The sequence below is a fragment of the Carettochelys insculpta genome, chromosome 5 (genome assembly GCF_033958435.1).
Source record: "Carettochelys insculpta isolate YL-2023 chromosome 5, ASM3395843v1, whole genome shotgun sequence".
Taxonomy (NCBI): domain Eukaryota; kingdom Metazoa; phylum Chordata; order Testudines; family Carettochelyidae; genus Carettochelys; species Carettochelys insculpta.
In genome coordinates this window covers 16405079-16417095 of record NC_134141.1, presented here as the reverse complement: position 1 = coordinate 16417095, position 12017 = coordinate 16405079, and the positions used below count along the sequence as shown (strand labels likewise).

At 44.2% G+C, this 12017-nt stretch overlaps 1 protein-coding gene across 6 annotated transcripts in view; it reads left to right on the top strand.

Moving 5' to 3' along the window:
- The window catches only part of TEK (TEK receptor tyrosine kinase), an 86043-nt gene that overhangs the window by 55331 nt on the left and 18695 nt on the right, over nucleotides 1-12017 (top strand). For 4 of the 6 annotated variants that reach the window (XM_074994709.1, XM_074994706.1, XM_074994707.1 and 1 more), the window contains exons 18-23: nucleotides 1851-1964; nucleotides 4282-4352; nucleotides 5859-5899; nucleotides 8517-8613; nucleotides 9286-9385; nucleotides 9560-9658. In XM_074994709.1, the coding sequence (XP_074850810.1) occupies nucleotides 1851-1964; nucleotides 4282-4352; nucleotides 5859-5899; nucleotides 8517-8613; nucleotides 9286-9385; nucleotides 9560-9634 (498 nt within the window). In that variant the 3' untranslated portion in view covers nucleotides 9635-9658. Of the gene's footprint in view, nucleotides 1-1850; nucleotides 1965-4281; nucleotides 4353-5858; nucleotides 5900-8516; nucleotides 8614-9285; nucleotides 9386-9559; nucleotides 10107-12017 lie in introns of those variants that run through there. The other 2 variants (XM_074994711.1, XM_074994705.1) reach the window with 1 other exon arrangement.

Below are 12017 nucleotides of genomic sequence, written 5' to 3'. Positions count from 1 at the left end.
TTCATTCAAAATATTTTTCCTCAAAAATGCCCTCTCTCAAATCCTAAAATTTCTGCTAAAAGTTTTCAGATAGAGCAAATGAAAGATGGTTCAGTTTCAAACTCTGCAAAGGGAAATGAGTTTGTAATTTCAAAACCTGTCATTAATTTGTTTTCCAAAGAAACACCTAGGCTACATCTACACGTGCAGCTGCTGTCGGCAGAGGTCACTGTCAACAAAGAAACCTCGGCAAAGCTTCTGTCAACAGATCGCATCTACACACAAAAGCAGATCGAAAGAGCAATCTACTCTGTTGACAGAGCGCAGCCACACTGCCCAGCCCTTTCTCGACAGAATGGCTCACTGGAAGCTCTGCAAACAGGGCTGCCTGGGGAACCAGACGCTCTCTCTGTTGACAGAAGCCTCCACACAAGCACTCTGTCAATAAAACACTTTCAACAGAGGCTTTATACCTGATTGCAGAGAGGTATAATGTTGTCGGCTGAACAGCCAAGTTTTGTCAACAGACTCTCAACAGAACGCTTTAGCCGTGTAGACGCACGGCACTTTTTGATGACAAAAGCCCAGTTTTGTTGACAGAGGCTGCCCATGTAGAAGTGACCCATGAGAGGCAGTGACAAATAGATACCACCCAGCTACAGTCTAAGTGGCTGAGAAGACCACCTTGTAAATCTGCTCTTGCTCTTCTGATAAAGCCAAATGCCTGTGATTTTCCTAGGCTGTGTCTACACAAGCCCCAAACTTCGAAATGGCCATGCAAATGGCCATTTTGAAGTTTACTAATGAAATGCTGAAATACATTTTCAGCACCTCATTAGAATGCCGGCAGCTGCGGCACTTCGAAATTGACGCGGCTCATCCAGAAGGGGCTCCTTTTAGAAAGGACCCCGGCAACTTTGAAATCCCCTTATTCCTATCTGCTGTTAAGAATAAGGGGATTTTGAAGTTGCTGGGGTCCTTTCGAAAAGGAGCCCCGTCTGGCCAAGCCACGCGGTGGCGAGCCACATCAATTTTGAAGTGCCGTGGCTGCCAGCATTTGCATGGCCATTTTGAAGTTTTGGGCTAGTGTAGACACAGCCTTACTGTTTAAAATTGTGTCCCTTGAAATTCACAGGAAATTATTAGCACTGCACAAGGTAATCGAAGGGCTGGATTTTGTTGTCATCCTTAAAACCATCCAGAGGGTGAATGGTGGTGTGAAATTTGTCTGACTTGGTTTTGGCTCCCCTTGAAATTCCTGGACATTCCACTCTCCACAGTCTTGATAGCTAGCCTGACAGAGGGGCCTTCCAGGGGTGTGGTAGAGGACTCAGTGGCATTTTCACTCAGAATTATTTTATTACTTTAGCCACTGGCAAGAGTGGCAGGGATGTAACTATGTACAGGGATTTGAGCTGTCCAAGGCTTGCCAGGGCTGAGAGCCAGCACCTCTCAGCATGGCACTACATAGCCCCAGCGTCTCTCAGCTTGTTGCATGTGTTGAAGATGTAAACAATTGCTTTGCCTCTGGCGCCCTTTGATTACAAATGAAGCAAAATAACAGCCATTTTAAGATTGCTTTTAAAGCTTTTCAAGGTGCCCAGATGGAGGCCAGGGTTTGAGTGGGCTCATGAGATATTTTATGGAGTTTTAAGCATTTGCAGTTCATACTCTCACTGTTTCTGTACTTTTCCCTTTTTTATGTTATTCCAGAAGCTTGAATCACTCTTTAAGTGTATTTTTATGTCAAGTGGTTTCCTTGGCCATCTTTTCTGGATTTCTGCATTTGTCCATTTTTGAATGTAGTGCACAGTATAATGCAAAATTCAAAGAGCATGGGTTACATCACATTTCTGTTTTCTTCATCGTAGTTTATTCATCGTGATTTGGCAGCAAGAAACATCTTGGTTGGAGAAAATTATGTTGCAAAAATAGCAGATTTTGGATTGTCTAGAGGTCAAGAAGTTTATGTCAAAAAGACCATGGTAAGGATTGAAATGATTGTATGTTCAGCATGGTCATTCTTTGCATTCTTTGACACAATCAACCATAAGTGGTTATTACTTTGTCTTTTTTTAGAGCTGGGGCTGAGAGATTAAGGTTGGCTCTCAACCTTCCTAAAGTTGAAGGAACCAGTTGCAAAAATCACATGCAAAGCTCAGGATATTTGGATGTAGTGTTTTGGCTGAGGCCCATCACTAGCATTAAAAAAAAACAAAACAAACGAAAACAAAAAAACAACATCTTTGACTATCATCTGTATTCAGAAGGCTTACTTTTATTGACGTATGAGAAGCTATGCCAATTTACATCAGCTAAGAATCCCATTGTGCAAAACAGATGTTATAGCAAAGGCAATAATGTTCTGTACAGACATTTGGATCAGAGTAAATGTTAGTACATGTGACATTACTACTAAGTAAGATTTCAGTGGTTTCGACAATAGCATGTCACACATAGGTCAAGTACAATGAATCTTATTTTCATGATTATGACTCCAGAGGTACTAAAAATTTACATTAAAAAATGAAAAAGCCAAAACATTTACTCACAGGGAGCTTTGTCTCTCAGCTGAAATAGTGAACTACTAAAAAGGGTGCCACAGCACAGACAACTGGGCAGATGTGCAGATGGAGTTCTGGCATATAGCACTATCAGACTTGTCTGCTTATTTGTAATGAAAAGCAGATTTAGCCACATCTGTACTGCTGCAGAAGATCAACCCTGATTGGGTCGATCTGGGGTTTTTTTTTGCGCATGTGCGAAATGGCGCTTTGCAGGGTCAAAGTTGACCCCAGAACTCCTCGCCAGTGGTGAGGATTAAGGAAGTTTGATGGGAGAAATGCTCCCATTGACCTTCTTCTGTGTAGGCAGCCATAGCAGTTAAGCACTGCTAAGCAGATTTTAGGTACACAATTTACATAGCTAAAATAATCACATCAGTGGTGGACTGCTATGTCTAGTGTAGACATAGCCTTAGTTAGAAGCCAAATGTGACCATTCTGTCACTGAAACCCCTTTGGGACTGTCACTTGATGTGCTGACATACCACTGAGCCCTCTTTCCTGGTTCTGGGCACCCCCTCAACTCTGGTCTGCTGAGCCAGGCTCTCCAGCCTCCTCCAGCAGGGACAGTAAAATTACAAAACATCAGAAAAGTTCCTGACAACACCATCCTTGCCACCATGGTTGTAGAGGCTCCGTACACTAATATTCCACACAAAGATGGATTACAAGCGATCAGGAATACCATCTCTGATGTCACCACAGCCAGTCTGGTGTCTGACCTCTGTAACTTTGTTCTCACCCACAATTATTTCCAATCTAGGGACAATTTATACTTCCAGATTAGTGGAACTGCTATGGGCACCCACACAACCCCACAATATGCTAATATATTTATGGCTGACCTGAAACAACGATTCCTCAGCGCTTGTCCCCAATTACCCCCTCCTTTACTTACTATATATCTATGACATCTTTATGATTTGGACCTATGGTATAGAGACTCTAGAAGCATTCCACAGAGACTTTAACAATCTGCACCCCCACCATCAACTTATGCCTCAATTACTCCATGCAAGAGATACATTTCCTGGACACTACAGTACAAATCAAGAATGGCCTGATCAGTACCACAGTCTACTGGAAACTCACTGACCACTCTACTTACCTACATGCTTCTAGCTTCCATCCTACACACATAACTAGATCCATTGTTTGCAGTCAAGCCCTTCTTTTGAAAGAGCGATCCTCATAGTACTAGATTTTTCAATCCCTGCTCATTCTTTGAAAAGAGCAGGGCGCTGTGTGGATGCTCTCTTTCGAAAGAGCAGATTACTCTTTCAATCCACTTTTTTGTGTGTGGACACTCTTTCAAAAGACATTCTTTCAGAAGAGATCTTCCAGAAGGGCTTCTTTAGAAATGTCTCTGTAGTGTAGACATAGCCCTTATGTCAATGGACAAAGAATGGCTCACGGGGTGGCAGATGTCACGCTATCATTCAAGCAGAATTTTTTCCATTTTTCTACTAGAACCACACATTGGAAAGACCGTCTCCTTGTTTTGTTTGGTGCTATACATCTGGGATCTGGTTGTAGGACTGGTTCTCAAGTTGAGGAGCACTTACTTCGGTAGGCCTGTTGACTTGAATTGGGCTACCCTGTGTAAGTGCTCACTAATGTAAGCACTGCAAAACTGAACGCTTGTGGTGTAGGTTTCAGTAGGGTTATTTTGAAACAGCTATGAAAACTACCATTAATGTAATAGCCTGTAATGCAATGTTAATGGGTTCACTTCCAGGGAAGACTTCCAGTGCGATGGATGGCAATTGAATCTCTAAATTACAGTGTGTATACCACAAACAGCGATGTGTAAGTACATTTCTTTAACCTGTTTTTTTAATAAGACTTTCTCTCATAACATTAAAGCTTTGTGGGGAAAGGTTTTTTTGCCAGAGTTTCGTACTCATGTAACTCAGAAAACGCAGGAGTGTGTATCGCAGACAGCATGGGCAGACAGCATGAGCAAACTACAAGGCATAGTCTGAAGAACTGAACCAAGCTGAGTTTCTATAAAGTGCATGGGATATTTGGACGTGGGGCTGTTAGTTCAGGGGCATCTTTCAGCTGAAACTAAAACTCAAATGAATCATTGGAAGGCCCAGCCACACACCAATTTCTGTCAGCAAAGTGCAGCAAGTATCTAGGAAAACAACAAAAGTTCAGCCCTGTGACAGCAGGACATGCCAGGAAACCAGATATATCTGGTCAACATCTATGGGCTTCATTTAGCAAAGCACTTAAGTGCATTTGTAATTGTAAGCACTTGAGCAGTCTCATGAAAGTCAACAGGGCTGCTTTTGGGGAGTCAGCCCATCAGGAAAAGAAGAAAGTAATCAAAGGAGACACTGCTACAGAAATGTTCTATATAGTCTATATAAGGGGTAGTTAATTTTTAGGTCAAGGTGTAGTCAAGGTCCAGACTCCAGAGACAATGATAATGATAAAAAGATTTTGAGATCCATTCAAAAGCAGCTGGAAGTCCAGATTTTGCCCCTGGACCACCTACTTACTGTTTCTGGACTCTAGCATTGGTTCATCGCCTGTGTGATTTCTGTGACATTTGGTCACTTTCTGCAGAACTTCTCTGGAGATTATATAACTATATATCTCTATATAACTTTAAGTGAAAAGTAGGTTGCCAGATTTTCAAAAAGCGTATGCTGGACATAGAGCCCCACTGGTAGCCCCAGCCACAGGAACCCTGGCTGGGGGGAGAGGGTGCCAGGGGGAACCCCATAAGCCCCACAGTTGGGAGCCAACTGGGACACAGAACCTCCCAGCAGCCCCAGCCATGGGTGGGAAATTTCTTCAACAAATCCCACATTTATGCAAAAATATCCTGCAGGGCTGCCAAGGTCCTTCCATTCCCAGGTCCCTCATGGTGGGAGGTAGAGAGAGGTTCGTTGTGTATACATTCACCCCAAGTCCAGCATATTTTATTAACTTTATTCTGTTATTTTATTGAATTTATTCTGGGTTTACAATGGCGAGACTGAGAAGAGTTGGGCACTTTATATAATTGTCAGAGAGAGTGGATAGGCAATAGACCTGATCATCAGTGGGTATAAATCAGTGTTAACTTTGTCAAAGTATAATGTTTATTTACACCTGCTGAGGAGCTGGCCTTATGATTTAAGGCCTGGGTCTTTACTCCCAAACAGAGAATTGATCAGAAATAATGAAAAGAGTAAATTGCAACTTACATGTTCTGTAAATTAGCAAAATGTTTTTTTTTAAATATTGTGTTAAAGTACATACCTGCTCACTTTTAAGTACTGTTAAGGTACAAGTGTTTATTCTCTGTCCCTGTTGCAGATGGTCATATGGTGTCCTATTATGGGAAATCGTTAGTTTAGGTATGTACCCATTTTTATTGACACACAAATAAACCAGCTGGGATATTCTAGTACAGTACACTACTCAACACTTAGCCATACCGAAGTCATACCTTGCTTTTAAACATCTTCCATTGTTCTCTTTTGATGTACTCACATGCTGCAGTGAACACAATACTCTTAAAAAAGATGTTGTCACAATGCCAACTTAGTCCAGAACAGGCCCATGTTACATTAGCCCATGGCAAGGAATTTGCACCAGGAATTTACTTTTAAAGTATATATCCCAAGGACTAGAAGGATTTGACTGCCACTTCAGGCATTTCCATCCTAGAATCTGGCTGCAGTGGGATTCACAGAACCGCCCCCTGCCCCCACCCCCGGCCCCTCGGTCTGTTGCCCCTGAACCCTGTCAGCACCTATGTTACCTATGTTTCTGCTCTGAGCGCGCATGCGTGTGTGCCACACACACACACACACACACACACACACACACACACACACACACACTCTCTCTCTCTCTCTCTCTCTCTCTCTCTCTCTCTCTCTCTCTCTCTCTCTGCAGCCTCATGCTAGGGGGTCTGGATGCCTAAGTCCCAGTGCCACATGGGCATGCCTGGTGCGGGGGAAACACCTCTCTCTCTCTCTCTCTGTGTGTGTGTGTGTGTGTGTGTGTGTGTGTGTGTGTGTGAGCGAGAGCGAGAGATGCAGGGGAGGGTGTCCCACCTTGGAGTTCAGGACAGGCCTCTCCTGCCACCCTGTGCCCCAAAGGCCAGGGGCCATGGGCAGCATAGCATATGGGCCCACGTGCACCGGTTGCTGCATGCGCCATGGCCAGCCAGGGCCAGGCATGGAGCAGCGCCAGCTTAGTTATGTTGAAATAAGGAGGTAGTGTAGCCACAGCCAGAGGGAGCTGTTCTGGCGACATCTCTCATAAGGGCAGTAATTCAGACTGACACCAGAGGGCACATGGGACAAGTCCCGGAGGGGGGCAGCGGGGGCAGCAGCCTTCCCAGTGTCCAGAGGTACTAAGAGAGCAGGGAGCCCACTCGCAGAGCAGCAGCCCTCTTCCCCGTACCGCATGGTGCAGCAACAAGCCTGAAGCCAAGAGCCTTGGCAGCTCCTATGCTCCATCCCTATCTGTGGCGGCAGCAGCTGCCACAACCAGGGAACCCCCCCCCCCCCCTACAACGTTACCACCACAGCTGGACAGCTCCACCCCCCCCCCCCCATCCCAAAACAAAAAAATCCTGTGGCAGCCCTATTCATGTACCCTGCATTGGGACAGTAGCCCCACAGCCGGGACTGCCCCCGCCCACCATGGAGCTCTCTTTCCACCCCCACCCCCAGCAGCCAGGGGCTGCTCCTCTCATGGGGCAGAAGCCCTGTTTTCAGCGCCCCTCCCCCCAACCCCACTGTGCAAAGCAGCCAGGGAGAGCAGCACAGGGCACCCATTCCCCTTCCCAATACATCACAGTGAGGCAAGACCCCTGTGGGGCGGCTGCCTTTACATCTGAGGCAGCCCCCGCCAATGGCTCAGCAACTCTATTCCTGGCATCTGTGGGCAGCCCCCTCAGGCAGGGGAGCCCCCCCGCCCAACAGCAGGGGTGTTTCCAGCAGACTGCAAGCGCAGCAACACCCCCCCCATGGCCCCTGTGCCAGCCCCACAATAGGAGGGTGCAGCCAACAGGCCCCCCCCACCCCCGAAGGAACCCTACCCCCTCTGGGAAGCTGCAGCCCCCATCCCCAGTGGGCCTCCCTCCCATTGAGGCTGTGAAGCCCCCATCTCCAGTGCCCCAGAGGCGAGCAGTAGGCCCTGTCCCTGGGCAGTGGTGATGTGGGACAACAGCCCTGCTCGCCCGTACCTGGAAGCCAGGTGTCCTGTACTTGGCATAGGGGCCCATGGTCACCCTATGCATCCCGTTCCCTTCCCAGGTGACCATCTTTTTTTGAAACAAAACAGCTTGCACAAACCTCCCCTTTCCCCTTGCAGGGCTCACCCAAGCCACCCTCTGTTTCCTTCCTGGGGCTGAGACGGGTCCTGACCCTCCTGCCACAGCTGATTCTGGGGCTGAGTCCTGCCTGCTGACCTCTGCACTGCACATGGTGGGGTCTGCCCCCCCCCCCCAACAGCACAACATCTGAACCCTTCCCTGAGCTTGGGGGCAGGCGGTGTGTGAGGGTGCTGACCCCCTGCCCGACAACTGCATTAGGAGGGGCTGAGGGTGTTCCCCTGCCGCCCCCCCCAACCCTGTGCCACCCATAGCTGGGGCTGTGCTAAAAAGGGACTTGTTTAAATAGGCCATAAATATATATATATATAGAGAGAGAGAGAGCGAGCACTTGTCTAGGAGACTGTATTAAATTATTCCAGCACTATTTAAATAGCCAGCATTCTTATTACTGTTTAACAGCACGATTGATCATGATACATTATTTAATCACGTGCCAGCCCTAATAAAATGATTAGTAGCAGTAGTTTATTAACTACAGTTATTCAGTGCACGGTTCCTTCTCCAGCAGAATAGTTAGCTGCCTGCCTCAGCCTATGGCTTGCCAGTACTAACTGCAGTTAACCTTATTTGTGTGCCTCCTACAAAATGGGGCCTAACTCAGTGTTAAAAATGTTGTGCTGTAGGTGGGACGCCATACTGTGGAATGACATGTGCGGAACTCTATGAGAAATTGCCACAAGGGTACAGACTGGAAAAGCCGCTAAACTGTGATGATGAAGTGTAAGCCAACAATTCATAATTTTATTTTCATTGTTGTCCATGAACCTAGTCATTTTCAGGGCAAGCAGGATTCAGCCAGTGTGAGGTTGTTTGTTTTTTTTTAATATCAAATAGTTTTGCTATATGAGCTACCATGGCAAGGGCTGTCTGCACTGTTGGTTGCAGCATAATTCACCTCCAAACGGCCTTATACTTTTTACAGGTAGGTTGGTTGTCAGTTTGAAAGCCCCCTTAACTTTCCACCTAAAGTTATCCTCTAGGAGGCAAATTATGGGAAATTTAGGACCAAGTGCGAATTTGGAAGAGTGCAAGAACACTCTTGAATTAAAATTGGTTTGCTACCCAACAGCAGCATAGTTACCACTAGAATCACAGAATCGGAAAAGGAGGTCATCAAGTGCAACCCCCTGCTATAAAGGGGAGTAATCCCAACTGTCATCCCAGCCAGAGTTTTGTTAAGATGGGACTTAAAATCTTCTGGCTGTTTCTTTAGGTTGGTCATCAGATTCTCCAGGCAGGTGTAAGAGCCAGTTGATAGCCATCTTAGACATCTGGCTGAAAAGTTTACCCTCAAACTGAGGCTGACAGTCATGATTTTAAGATGATACCTGCCTTCTTCATGGTCAAAGCTTTGCTTTCAGATCATCATGGGTTTGTGTCTGATTTTTAAAGGTATGACCTAATGAGACAGTGTTGGCGGGAGAAACCATATGAAAGGCCATCATTCGCTCAGATCCTAGTGTCACTGAACAGGATGTTAGAGGAACGAAAGGTAAGTACAGATATCTGCTAGCTTGAAGTCCAAAGGCTAAATCTTTGTGGGCTTTGTGTGTGTGTTTCACTGGGAGGCACTATAAACACAATACCTCTCAGTAATTTCAGCACAGCTTGGTGTGCTTGAGAAAAAAAATGCAGCACTTAACTTCAACCTGCCTTATTGTTTCAGACATATGTGAACACCACGCTGTATGAGAAGTTCACGTATGCAGGCATTGACTGTTCTGCTGAAGAAGCTGCTTAGGACAGAAACATCTTCATATATTAGGTATCCATCAAACCAACCAAAAACTCAGCCTACTGGGGCACAGAATGGGATCTGCTGTGTACAGCTCTTTTGTATATTAACTACAGAAAGCTTTGTGTACATCATACAGTAAGCTCTGTCTCCAAAGACTGTAGCCATGAATATACACTTTTGAGTAGGATGGGGCTTGTCATAAATTCTGATACATCTCACACACAGTATCTTTTCTGAGGAAATATGGAGATTCATACATTAAGTAGACTATGCACCCACCAGCATGTAATGCACAACTGCCCTAGGTGTTTTCCAATGTCTTAGCTAAATTTTATCGTGATTCTAACACAATATGCTTTGTCTAAGTGCCAAAACAGTGCCACATCTCCAGAGAAGACCCCCAATGCTGTAATATTAGGGGAAAAATAAAAACCCACAAAAAGAAAAGCAGCAATAAAAGTATGCCCTGAAAATATTTCATTGCTAAAGCTTTTGAATGAGCCAACATCCATGCAATATAAGCAACTACTGTTTGTCAGCTTAAAAGTCAATTTTTGTGTTAAATAGCGGTTTTACTTGATTTTATATATATATACACACAAGAATGGTGTAATTTAGAAAGCCACAGGATACTTATTATGAAAAAGGGGCATTCATAAATGTATTACATATTGTAGGATACATTTCCAAAAATCAGTTTGGCCATAATGGTAGCTTTCACAATTTGAGACTACCTAAGTGCGCCGACTACAGGTTACTGATTCATTATAAACTGGCAGGGTTCTGACTACTTTATTTCTGCTGTGCCTGGCTGTAGTCTCAAACCATTTATGTAAGTGAATGACCTTGCTTAGTCATAGCTTGACAGCATACTTTTTTTTTAAAATTTCACTAAATCACAGTCAGCGTTGCAATCCTGGCCCCAGCTCTCCCAAGGCCTCTAAGCACTACAGTTGTAGTGCAGGAGAGAATGTGCCCCAAAGACTTCAAGAACTTTAGTCTCAGGTGGCCTAACTGAGGCAGAAACTGGGTTTGCGGCTCCCCTCTTTGCTGGTACAATAGCTGTGTCACTCCACCAGCAGCCTGTTTAGAAAAAAAACTAAGTGGCATGATGTACATATACAGCTCTGTACACATGATCATCAAGTAAGTTAATCACTTTAACAAACTAAATTTCAGTTTGTTTTCATTCATGATTGGGGGTTTTTAACCATGTTACAGATGCTACGTGTACTCAGGCTTTTGACAAGATAAGGAAACTTGTTCCTGTACTTGTTGCATTTAAAGTGAGCTGGTTAAAGGAAGCATTTTTATTCTTTGTTGTTTTAAGATTGTATTAAGTCACTTATTTGTAAGCTTCTGGCAGAACCATAGTGTTTTGTTCAGTTACTGTTAAACAGGAGGGGAGGGTGTAAGATTCTACCCCAAAACAAGAGTGGGGGTTTTTCCTCTCCACCAGAGACTACCAAAGATTAGTGTCACAACTGTTCCCATAACACATGCCACATCAAGCATAAGTTTGCATATGCATAAACTTTATCTAACAGTCAGTATTTTGGACTTCTGAGCTATGTAAGGTGTGTGTATACATTAGTGGCACAAAGTGCATTGTATTTAAAAAACCTACATCTTTTCCTCCATATTAAGAGAGCTCCCTCAAGCTTAATGTGTAATACACACTTGGTGAGGAAATGACATCATTGGAACTACTCCACTTTGGTGCTTTTAGAGAAAGCTAAAGACAGACTAGCTGGAAAACAGAAGGCTAAGTAATTTGTACAAACAACCATTATTTGTAGCATACCCTTTCACCATAATATTCCTAGCAAGTGCTTATCTAGTATTTATTTGGCACATTTCTTTACACCGCCCCTGTATAAATGCCTACACACATCCGATATCATTCTTCCTTTGCATTATTTCATTAATTTACAGGTAAATCACATTATGTGACAGATATCCAGTTTGAGGTAGCGTACTAAAAGGATTTCAATAAAGTCCCAGCTGTGCTCTCTCACAGAAGGAAGAAATCACACCACACATTTTGCATAAGTTTAATATTGTGTACATTAGCACAGATCAGCTTTCAGAAGCACACATCTATACTTTAATCTGAACAAAAATTGTAGTTGTGACAAATGGCCAACATGTCCTCTATTGTAAACAGTAACACCTTTAATGGGGATTTTTGTTGGCTGATAACTGTAACTAGCCCCACTTATTCTTAAACTATTAACTGAAAAATAAAGTGTGACCTTAACCCACCTTTATCAAGCAAGGTTAACAACTGGTCAAATTAAAAAATCTAAACAACTAGTTTCTCCATCAGCAAGAGTTCATACTATAGGTAACAAGTTCTATTCTTGCTTTTAGATGACTGACACTT